Source organism: Enhydra lutris, unplaced genomic scaffold (assembly GCF_002288905.1).
Source record: "Enhydra lutris kenyoni isolate GAN:26980312 unplaced genomic scaffold, ASM228890v2 scaffoldscaffold5, whole genome shotgun sequence".
Taxonomy (NCBI): Eukaryota; Metazoa; Chordata; class Mammalia; order Carnivora; family Mustelidae; genus Enhydra; species Enhydra lutris.
In genome coordinates this window covers 50,881,451-50,893,846 of record NW_019154089.1, presented here as the reverse complement: position 1 = coordinate 50,893,846, position 12,396 = coordinate 50,881,451, and the positions used below count along the sequence as shown (strand labels likewise).

General features: G+C 39.1%; 1 protein-coding gene across 5 annotated transcripts in view; it reads right to left on the bottom strand.

Moving 5' to 3' along the window:
- Positions 1-8,050: 8,050 nt before the first annotated feature.
- The window catches only part of LOC111141212 (UDP-glucuronosyltransferase 3A1-like), a 54,477-nt gene continuing 50,131 nt past the window's right edge, over positions 8,051-12,396 (bottom strand). For all 5 annotated transcript variants that reach the window (XM_022493619.1, XM_022493622.1, XM_022493621.1 and 2 more), the window contains 3 exons: positions 11,196-11,427; positions 9,491-9,710; positions 8,051-8,327 (listed from right to left, as the gene is read on the bottom strand). In XM_022493619.1, coding sequence (XP_022349327.1) covers positions 8,051-8,327; positions 9,491-9,710; positions 11,196-11,427 — 729 coding nt within the window. The remainder of the gene's footprint in view (positions 8,328-9,490; positions 9,711-11,195; positions 11,428-12,396) is intronic.

Here is a 12,396-nt window from a genome sequence, read left to right as displayed (position 1 = left end):
TCCTTTGTTCATATAACATTGTATTGTTACAAAAACCTTTCTCTTTCCCCCTCTATCTGGATATCGATCCATCCATCCATCAATTTATTTACCTATCACCTATCTGTATCAATTTGTCATTATTATTTATTCACCAATTTATATTTATTTAGTGGTCTATCATCTTTTACTCTCACCATGTGTTGGGTTACTCCTATTTAACCTCGGCCATTTTGGAACTTTTTCTTTATTTCTTGCACATAATTTCTTGACTCCTCTTGTACTTTTCTTGTCTCTGTCTTAAATTCTTCCATTTCTCAGTTCTTTTTTAGTAAGAAATGGTACTTAGAAACCTGGATATGGTTGGCAGAAGTGCTCATTGTTAATGAAGCTCCATTGTTTATAACTGTTTTCTGTGGACGGAGTTATTAGATAGATACAGATATGAACAAAATTTTACATATGTACATTGCCATGTTTGTATTTGTGAAAAATTGTGAATTCATACTGATACCTTCCATTCCAATACACCATTACAGAGGTGATTTTAAGCCTTTCCATTTCCACATTAGTAAATTCCCCTTCTAAGACTGAGAAATCTCCTTTCAACATCTTTGGTATATTTATTCATTTGCTCAGTCGTGCTATGCACTGGAAAAAGTTTACCATATACTCATCCACCAACTGTGAATATCAGCCCTACCCAACAGACTACTCAAAAAATAGTCTTCTCAAAAACAGACGTTTTGCAGTTCTTTTTTCCTTTAGATTGACAAGACAGATATTCAAAGCAATATGTACAAAATGCAGTTCTGTTCACTCATGTTTTTTAGTACATGAAATTATGTTACACTTGAAAGCGTTTGAGGGGTGCCTGGGTGACGCAGTTGGTTAAGTGTCTGCCTTCAGCTCTGGTCATTTTCTCAGCATCCTGTGATCAAGCAGGCATCAGGCTTCCTGCTAAGCAGAGAGTCTGCTTCTCTCTCTCTCTCTCCTCCCTCACTTTACCCCTCCCCACTGCATATTCTCTCTCTCTCTCAAAAAAAAATAAAATAAAATCTTTAAAAGAAAAAAAGAAACATTTGAGTTCTCTTCTTTCTGTTTGTATTCCATTATAGAGTTTTCTTCTCCATTATTTTTGTTTTAAATAAAATTTTTTATGTAAAATACTAATGTGCTTTGGAAAACCAAACTATGTAAACAAAGAAATCACTAGGCCTGCATTTGTTTCCCTGACCTTCATGCTATTCAAAAATAGCTTTATAGATAATCTATCACATCTATCTATCTGTCTTTTCCTTCCTCTCTTTTTTTTTTTTGCAAAGGAATGCAGATAGATTTATATTTTTACTCTCTCTCTCCTTTCTCTTCTCTTAAAAAGTTAGCTTACTATATTTATCTTTAGACTATATTCTTTCTTACTTTGTAGATTACAATCCATTCACCATATGTTTAAAGTTGTCTTGTTCAGGGGTGCCTGGGTGGCTCGGTGGGTTAAGCGGCTGCCTTCAGCTCAGGTCATGATCTCAGGATCCTGGGATCAAGTCCCACATCAGGCTCTCTGCTCGGCAGGGAGCCTGCTTCCCTTCCTCTCTCTCTGCCTGCTTGTGATCTCTCTCTGTCAAATAAATAAATAAAATCTTTGGGAAAAAAAATAAAGTTGTCTTGTTCAGTATACTTTATAGCTGCCTACCATTTTGATGTGTGCATTTACCTAGCATAGGTAAATTTACATAGCTTTATCCCATAACTTTAATAGTTTTTTAAAATGTTGGGAATACTAGTCCTGTATATGTGATGAAAGTTACATATATTTCTCTATTTCCTTTTTTTGAGGAAGGTGGGAAGAAGTTTCCTATATTTACTTGTTTTTTCCTTTTTTCTTAATTAATGAATCATTGAACACTACATATGTACTAAATACAGTTCATACTAAATACAGTTCATATATAGTTTTTGATGCAGTGTTCAATGATTCATTAGTTAAGTATAACATTCAGTGCTCATCACAACACATGCCCTCCTCAATACCCATCACCTTGTTACCCACCTCCTCCTACCCTCCTCCCCTCTGAAACCCCCAGATTGTTTCTTGGGGTCCATAGTCTTTCATGGTTCATCTTCCTCTCTGATTTCTCCCCCTTCAGATTTCCCTCCCTTCCCCTATGGTCCTCTGTGCTATTGCTTATGTTCCACATATGACTGAAACCATACGATAATTGTCTTTCTCTCCTTGACTTACTTCACTTAATGTAATCCCCTCCAGTTCCATCCATGTCAGAAAGGTATTCATCCTTTCTGATGGCTGAATAATATTTCATTGTGTATATGTACTACTTCTTTATCATTCATCTGTTGAAGGGCATCTCAGCTCCTTCTACACTTTGGCTATTGTGGACATTGCTGCTATAAACTTTGGGGTGCACATGCCCCTTCTTTTCAATACATCTATATCTTTGGGGTCAATACCCAGAAGTGAAGTTGCTGGGCCAATGGTAGTTCTATTCTTAACATCTTGAGGAACCTCCATACTGTTTTCCAGACTGGCTGTACCAGCTTGCATTCCCACCAACAGTGTAAGAGGGTTCCCCCTTTCTCCACATCCTTGAATTTGTTGCTTCCTGTTTTGTTACTTTTAGCCACTCTAACTGGTACAAGGTGGTATCTCATTGGGGTTTTGATTTGTGTTTCCCTGATGGCTAGTGATGTTGAGCATTTTTTCACGTGTCTGTTAGCCATTTGTATGTCTTTTCTGGAGAAGTGTCTGTTGCACTATTAGTTTTTTGAGTGTTGAGTTTGTATTTTGGCCCTACTTGTGGTGATTTAGCCATGCAAAAAAGCTTTAATGTTGTCAAATTACATTAGTTGACTTTTCTTTGTGGCATCAGGATTTTTAAGTCGCATTTTGAAAGTCTTACCATACATCCTTGTTATGGAGAAATTCACCTTTTTCTGTTAGACTGAGTATGTTGTCGTTTTTGTATTAAATATCTAATATGTTTAAAGTCAACTTTTAGATATGTTGTGAGATATGGAGCAAATACTGTCTTTTTTCTAAAAGATTATTTGGTCATCTTAGCATTGTTTGCTCAAGCTACCATGCCATGTGCTATAACAACAAGATAAATAGAACCCAATTCCTGACTGTCAGGGTCTTAGAGTATCTAAATACAGACACATAAATGTTAAAAATTTCAATATAGCAAGAAAAATGCTTCAAAAGAGGATATACATTGAGCTCTGCTGCGAGCACCAAAGTCAAGTCCAGTCACGCTAATGTGAACATAAAGGTGAAGTAAATCTTTGCTAGGAAGAACATGTGGAAGTTTTTTGTTCCAGTGAAAGCTGAATGGCATTTCTGAGAGAGGACAGAGCTAGGTCAAAGACAGAAGGGTACAAAAAATATGATGTGTTGGAGTAGGTGAAAAAAAACTTCCCTCCTTAGATAGATTGTATCAGGATCCTCTGAATCCTCTTCCAGACTAAGATTCAACTTTGACCTGCTGCCCTGCCCTTGGCCCACTAAGCCCACTTTTAGCAAAGAATCTGCATCTTCCAAAGGCCCAGAATGGTGCCTTCTACAAACATAAAATCAGTCAATGTTAGCTGAACCATATTGTTGAACTGGGTAAAATGCACTCATATTAAGGATATTTGAAATATGAAATCTACTTTTCAGAAAGAGCTAGTTCCTTGAACTAAGGAGAACTTAGCTTAAGATAACAAGTATTCCATTTACCTCCTTTTACATGGATAATTGGTTGACACTTAAATAACCATCTCACAGTAGCCTGTGATTAGAAGTGATAAATGAAACAACAGAAAATTGACATGAGAGGAAACACATCCATAGAGCATTTAGTATAGCTAGGCACACAAGGAATCAATACGTGATCGTGGCTGGTGCTAATGTAGAAAAAGATAAGCAGAAGAATCACTGCATTATGAAAGGAAACATAAATGACAGTTTGAAATTCATTAGCACCTTATTACATACTTTCAATCACATGTATTTTATATGTAGTTCCTTACTGCATGTCATCTTTCATGCCCATGAAAGTACAACAAATTGAGTATTTTGCCTGTGTTTATCACTTCTCAAATGTGTTATTTTAGGTTATAATTACGGAAAAACTTCAAGTCCAACTCACAAAATAAACTTGGATTAAGACTGAACATGAACCTTTACTTTGTTTACTACTAGTCTTCTGATTCTCCAAGAAGTAACTCCTACTGTTATACACACATATATCTTCACTCATCAAAACTGTACTAGCTCTACTATTTTTGAAATTATTGGGGTGTCTGGATGGCTCAGTTGGTTGAGTTTCAGACTCGGTTTTGGTTCAGGCCATAATCTCTGGGCCCTGGGCTGGAGCCAGCACCAGTCTCCCCACTCAGAGAGAAGTCCTCTTGCAGATTCTCTCCCTCTGCCTCTGCTCTCCCCACATTCATGAGTGCACTCTCTCTCATTCTTTCTCTGGGGTAAGTAAATCTTAAAAAAAAAGAAAGAAAGAAATTATTAAAATGTATTTGTATTTCCAATTATCTTCAAATGCAGTAATGAATCATGAATACTACATTTTTAAGGATTCAAAGAAAGACACTGAGAAACACATCTCACACTGAGAGATTTTAAATCAAAACAATTTTAACATATGATTTGTACACAACAAACTGCATCCATTATATGGATATAATACAAATGTTACTACATTCACCTAATGATGGGCATGTAGTTTTTTTCTTAGTCTGGGGTTATTATAAACAAAGCTGTTATGAACATTAGTGTACATATTTCTATGTGGACATGGGTTTTTATGAACTTGAGTAAATAGAAGTGGAATGGCTGTGTTATGTGGCAAGTGTGTGTGGCAAGTGTGTGCTGAACTGAGAAGCTGCAAAGTGATTTTCCTATGTGAATGCACCATCTTCATGCCTGACTCAAATGGGTGTGAGCGCCAGTAGCTCTGTCTTCTTGCTAACTATTCAAATGATCAGTCTTTTCAATTTTAGTCATTCTAGTAGATATGCTATGATACTAGGTTTTATTTTGTGGTTTTATTTTGCATTTCCCTAATGACTAACATGTTAAGTAGTTTTTCATGTGATTATTGGCCATTTACATATCTTTTTTGTGAGGTGTTCAACATTTTTTGTCCATTTTTTTATGGGTTATAAGAATGTTTAGATATTCTAGATAACAATTTTTTTGAAAAATGTGCTGCAATATTTTCTCCTAGTCGATGGTTTAATTTTTGTCTTCTCATGTATGCCTTTAGAAGATTGAAAGTTTTTCACTTCGGTAAAATCCAATTTATCTGTCTTTCTGTGATTTGAGCTTGTGTGATCTGAAGAGCAAATCTCCACAATCTTAAGACTACACTGACTTGGGGTGCCTGGGTGGTTCAGTGGGTTAAAGCCTCTGTCTTTGGCTCAGGTCATGATCTCAGATCCTGGGATTGAGCCCTGCATCAGGCTCTCTGCTCAGTGGGGAGACTGCTTCCTCCACCACCCCCGCCTGCCTCTCTGCCTACTTGTAATCTCTGTCTGTCAAATAAATAAATAAAATCTTAAAAAAAAAAAAAAAAAGACTATGGTGACTTTCCTTTAGAATGTTCATAGCAACATTTAGGTCAATGATACACTCTGGGTTAATGTTTATGTATATGGTACACAGTAACAGTCAGTGCCCTTTGGTGCAGGTAACTAAGAAAAATCAAAGACTCTTCCAACTTGCCAAAGAGATTTTTCTTTTCCCATTGACTGATCTTTGCACCTTCTTCATAAATCAACTGAACATGTCTGTGCGGATCTATTTCAGATTTTTCAAGATACACTTGGAGTAGTAGCTAGAAATAAATCACAGAAGACTTGTATTCCATCCAATGGGAGCCAACAAAGGATCTGAACCAGGGAATGATGAGATCAGATGTCCATACCATCAAGGCCTTGCTGACAGACTGCTCCATGGAGAAGGTTTTGATGAAATGAGACTGGAGGCATCAGCCTGGCTCACTGGCTGCCTTTGATCAGAATCCCTGGATGGAAGTGGAACTCAAAAAGAAGCAGACACAAAGTTGGCCTTACTGAGTTACAAGTGTTTGAGAGGATGACATGGTGGGAGTAGGAACAGGGCTCATAGGCTGGAAGCTATCTGTCAGTCCCTGTCTTGATTATGAGGGGAAAAAATCGTGGCTATGCATTCTCATGACAAGACAGAGAAAGCTTCAAGTCTCCCTCTGAAGGAACTGTTGCCAGAGACCAATTTCAGAGATTTCATAAGAATTGCAGAAATAAAATTTGAATTATACACACACATACACACTAAAAGTTTAAAATGGTTAATTTTATCTTGAAGAAGTCCCAAAAGTTCATTTTTACTTTTGTTTCCTTTGCCTTTGAAGACATGTCTTGAAAGAAGTTGCTGTGGCTGATGTTGAAGAGGTGATTGCCTATGTTCTCCTCTAGGATTTTGATAGATTCCTGCCTCACATTGAGGTTTTTTATCCATTTTGAGTTTATCTTTGTGTACAGTATAAGAGAATAGTCAAGTTTTATTTTTATATACATAGATATCCAATTTTCCCAGAACCATTTATTGAAGAGACTGTCTTTTTTCCGCCAGATATTTTTTCCTGCTTTGTCGGAGATTATTTGACCACAGAGTTGCAGGTCCATTTCTAGACTCTCTACTCTGTTCCACTGGTTTATGTGTCTGTTTTTGTGCCAGAATCATGCTGTCTTGGTGATCACAGCCTTCTAATAAAGCTTCCACGCAGCAAAGGAAAAAGTCAACAAACAAATAGGCAACCCACAGAATGGGAGAAGATATTCAGAAATGACACTACAGACAAAGGGCTGATGCCCAAGATCTATAAAGAACTCCTCAAACTCAACACACACACACAAAACAGATAATCATGTCAAAAAATGGGCGGAAGACATGAACAGATAATTCTCCAAATAAGGCATACAAAAAAGACATACAAAAGACATACAAATACAAAGAAGACATACAAAAAGACATACAAAAAAGACACATGAAAAAATATTCATCATCATTAGCCATCAGGGAGATTCAAATCAAAACCACATTGAGATATCACCTTACACCAGTTAGAATGGCCAAAATGAACAAAACAGTAAACAGCAAGTGTTGGAGAGGATGTGGAGAAAGGGGAACCCTCTTACACTGTTGGTGGGAATGCAAGTTGGTGCAGCCACTTTGGAAAACAGTGTGGAGATTCATTAAGAAGTTAATAATAGAGCTACCCTATGACCCTGCAGTTGCACTACTGGGTATTTACTGCAAAGATACAGATGGTAATGAAAAGAAGGGCCATCTGTACCCCAATGTTCATAGCATCAATGGCCACAGTTGCCAAACTGTGGAAAGAGCCAAGATGCCCTTTAACAGACAAATGGATAAAGAAGATATGGTTCATATATACAATGGAGTATTATGCCTCCATCAGGAAGGATGAATACCCAACTTTTGTATCAACATGGATGGGACTGGAGGAGATTATGCTGAGTGATATAAGTCAAGCAGAGAGAGTCTATTATCATATGGTTGCACTTACTTATGGAGTAAAAGGAATAACATGGAGGACATTAGGAGAAGGGAAGGAAAAGTGAATTGGGAGAAAATTGGAGAGGGAAACAAAACATGAGAGACTATGGACTCTGAGAAACAAACTGAGGATTTTGGAGGGGAGGGGAGTAGAGAGTTAGGTGAGCCTGGTGGTGGGTATTAAGGAGGGCACGTATTGCATGGAGCATTGGGTGTGGTGCATAAACAATGAATCTCGGAACACTAAAAAATAAAATTAAATTTAAAAAATAAAATAAAATGATCAATTTTATAAAATATATATTTTACCACAATTCAAAAGAAGAATCCCAAGAGTGCTTCACAAGTATTCTTAAACACAGGCAGAAAATAGTGAAAAGAAATTTTGTGCCACCCTCAAGTGCCAATATAGGGAAGACACAAGGGGTTCCCTGTGCTGGGGAAAGCCTTCTACAACCAATGGTTCCCCAAACACCCATCAAGACAGCACCTCCATCAGGCCTTCTTCAGCTTCCTGGCTCCACACAACCACCTGGCCACCATGCCCAGCAGCTTCCCACAGAGCCACAGGGTGCCCAGGGTGACCACCAGGAGGAACAAGAAGACATCCAGCAGATACTGCTCATGCCATGGCTGCTGCAGGCCATGGACCTTGAGGTGGGTGGCACCCTCTGTCTGGAGGATGTGGTCGATCCAGCCCACCAGCCTCTGGGCAGGGGTCAGGGGGTGGGAGTGCCTGATGATGCTGGCAGCCACTGCTGCTGACTTGTACCTGTTAGCAGAGACAGAGGTTGGGCGTTACTCATGTGGTCTCAGAACTCTTAGAGACCTTGTGTCACACGCACAGACACACACACACACACACACACACACACTTTCATGCATATGCACAAAAAGACTCAGTTTCAAGGAAAAGTTATTAACCTGGCCTTATCACAGTCTAGCTGGGTCTCATGGAAAAGTTCTAACTGGTCTATCCATGCAAAGATCCATGCCTAGTGCGAAAAGTGCCAAATTATAAAAAAGTGACTAAATTTAAGGATGAGTCTCTATCCAGGGAGCTTTTGGTAGGCTAAAGGAAAAAGTATTTATGAATATATGTGATATAACATACACCCAAATCAGGGTAAATGACCTTGAGACCCTAATAAGATATTCAGTTCATCATGGTTACCACATCTTTATGCTAGATGGCAATTTACTTAAGAGAACATGGAGCCTTTTACTGACTCACTTAGTAGAAATACATCCCACCTTACTTTCTGGCAAGCCCTGTGCTAGGCCCTGGGAACACAAGAGAAAAAAGAGACACACTTGACCATCCAGGGGAGCTTACTTTCTACTTTCTAATGTGAGGGACACACAGTGAATTAAAACAGAAAGAAATGGGGGTAGTGACTGATCCTGAGAAGGGTTAAGACAGAAAAGTGAATTATGATTAAAAGTGGTGGGAGAGGGGTGTATTTAGGACAGTCAGACAAAGACTGCCTGCCTCTCTGAGGAGAAGACATTGAAGATGAGTTTGGCTGTCAGATGAGTCAGCCCTGGGAAGAGAAGGGAAGCATGTTCTAGAAGGGAATCTTTGTCTAGCACTGACAAAGGGCTGAATCAGGAAACAGTGTGGCATTTTGGGGGACAAGAAGGCAACTTCCTGCCTCAGTGTAATTCTACTATAAGCACTCCCAAAATATAAGAACTCTCAGAGATCCTGTGTAAATAATTTGAGACGGTCACAATAGTTAGGGAAGAAGTTGTTCTCAACATCTAACCTGAATCGCTTAGTCTTGTTCTCAGACATGTCAGGTGTCAGCACCACACACATAATATTCCACGTCTGGAAGTTTCAGCTTTCGTTACAAAAAAGAACCATATAGTGCCCTATGTGTTTGACAGTTTGTTTCATCCAAAGTGACCATAGGCCAGAGAGCTCCATACCTCTTGTCTTCAATGACTTCCTTCATCTTCAGAGCCAATGTCTCTGCCTTGATCTGTTTAAGCTGGATAGAGACACCAAACTTTTTGGCTTCTACTCGGATCAGGTTGTCAGCCTGTTCTTGAAGGACAGGAATCCCTACCATGGGTACACCATGTTGGATGGCCTCCATTATGCTATTCAATCCACCATGGGTGACAAAGAGACGGATGCGTGAGTGAGCTGTTGCAAATCAGGAAAAGAGCAGAATATTTCAGGGTGAAAATTTTCAGAATACCAGGCAAATTTCCAAGGACAGAAAAACTACAAAGGGATCTTAAAGCATGTTGTAAACTTGTATTTATTGAGTTAGCTTAGGACACACTCAGTGGTATATATTCCAAGATATAAAATTCTGACCTTGTCTCTGTACAGAGATTCCTCTAAATCAATCTATTTAAGAGGCAAAACCCAGGAAAAGTTCAGAGAACAGTGCTAAGCAAGACATATTCTTCTTCCCATTGACCCATTAATCCATACACCCATGCATCCATCATTCTCTCTCCACCCTATTTCTCACTTTCCCTCTCTTTCTCTGTCCTTTCTTAGACTCTCCCAGTGTCACTCTGTCTGTATCTTCTCTGGTTTTCTATCTCTGACTGTCTCTATCTCTTGCTCTCGAGGTCCTGTGCTCTCCCCTTCACTTCCTTTTCACTTCCCTCTTATCAGAAATGTTAACACTTTTATTGACATCACATCTCATGCGGCATTCATCAAACTTGCACTATATGTGTTTTCTCCTCAAGCTCATAAGAAAACCTATAAAGTAAGCTATGATGGACCACCCAACTTAGTATTTCTAGTTTCTGTGTACTCAGTCCACTCTTATTTAGAGAAAACCAAAATAAGTGTTGATAATGAAGAGTTCATCTCAAACACTGCCTCTCAATAGAGATGTGCATCACAATCTATGAAAATCAAGAATCCTTTTTACCTATAACAAGTCTTTTTAATAAATGTGCAGAACCCTCTATTTTAAGTTCCAATATATTTTTGAGCCATAATTGGGGGATGAACCTCTGCTGCAGGAAGTGGTTGTGGTACTGATGGGCTCCAAAAAGTGACACAAAGGACAAAGAAAATGTTTTGGGGTATAGGGAGTTCTCTGTTACCAAAGAACCGATGGAACAAATAACCAGCTGACAGGTTACTCAGATTCATACATAAATATATTGGCACACTCTTTACAAATGATAAATATCAATTTTGTGAGAGCATGAGGACATCTTTTGCAGGGTAGGAGAATATACTAATATGTGTGGGAGTGTGCGTCTGTAGTGGCACACGGCCTAACAGATACTCAAGAGGCTAGGAACAACAGTGGCAACAAGAACCCCATTATGTGTTCTCAGAGTTCACAAACTGTCTTCATTTGTGTCTGGGTTACCTTGGTCTTTGCCAAGTAGTGTAAGGTCAAAATAACTTGATAATAATATCATTTCTGGCCACAGGTATCAGGACTAGAATAGAAAGAAAGAAAACACGGTATTTTTAGCCATTTGGGAAGCAGAGCCTGATTTCCCAAGAACTCCAGCTGCCTGCTCCATTCCTGTCCTCTAAAGATTATCTTTAGATACTAGATGCCCTTCCTCATGTTGGTGTGGTTGCACAGTGGAAACTTAAAGATACATAAATGGAAAGAGAGAAGTAAAACTGAATAGTTCTTACCTAAGAGGTCATTCTGAGGAAGCCAGTCCATGATTTTCACATTTGCTGACAATTTGACGTTTTTGGACCAATGAGAAGAATTACACTTCCATATCACCCCTTGAGACAGATGAGCAAAGGCACTGTTCATCTCCCTGAGAACTTCCTGGGACTGATAGATACTCACAAAAGAGCCCAGGGCCACAAGGACAAAACCAGAGTCTCCAAATTTGGCAATGAAATTCTCAAACTCCTAGAGAGAGGTAAGAAAGGAAAGGAGGTGAACAAAGTTGTTGATCAAAGCCTAGACAGCCATGAAATGAAAGTCGGCTTCTTGCTGAATACAAACCTCCTATCTGTGCCTAGAGCTCACTGTCTTGAAGTTTCTCCTAGCCTCTGGACTGCTCAGTTCCCTCTGTACTCTGGTCTGGTGGTATTGAAGTCATTTCTCTGAGACCTCAAGACACATCCTACCATACAAACACGTTCAATAATCACAGATGAATGTGAAGACAGCTGTAGGTGTCCAGCCACTACCACAATAGTCCAAGTTGCCCTTCAGGAACTCAGAGCATACTGTAGCACCAACATCTAGATCCAGGACTTACATGTATAACAATGTTTTATAGAAGAGCAGGGTCGAGGTGGTAGAAATCTCTTCCTTCATTGAAAACATGGCCCCAGTACCTCATCCCTCATTCTAGGTGTTGGAGATATGGTCATTTCGGAGTGTTCCAATGCCAAACCAGAGGTGCTAGTGCCTGGGAGAGTGCCAGTTCCTGTCCTGGCCCAGTAAGAGGCAGCATATCTTCTGGAGGCTGAGGTAGATGCGGGGGAAATATTTCTATTATTGTCTCCTTCGTATGCTTATTAGCCATCTGTCTGTCTTCTGTGTTGAGGGGTTAGCCCATTTTAAAATTATTGGTATTGTCAAATAGAGGGCTGCTGGAAGGGAAGGCGATGAGAGGAATGGGGTGACTGGGTGATAGACATTGAGGAAGGTATGTGCTATGGTGCGTGCTATGAATTGCGTAAGACTGATGAATCACAGACCTGTACCCCTAAAACAAATAATACATTATATGTTAATGTTAAAAAATTAAAAAATAATAATAATAAATTAAAAAATAATGTGCCAGAGATTAGCATAAAACACTAATAATCTATTAAAAGTTTAATGATAAGGGACGCCTGGGTGGCTCAGTGGGTTAAGCCACTGCCT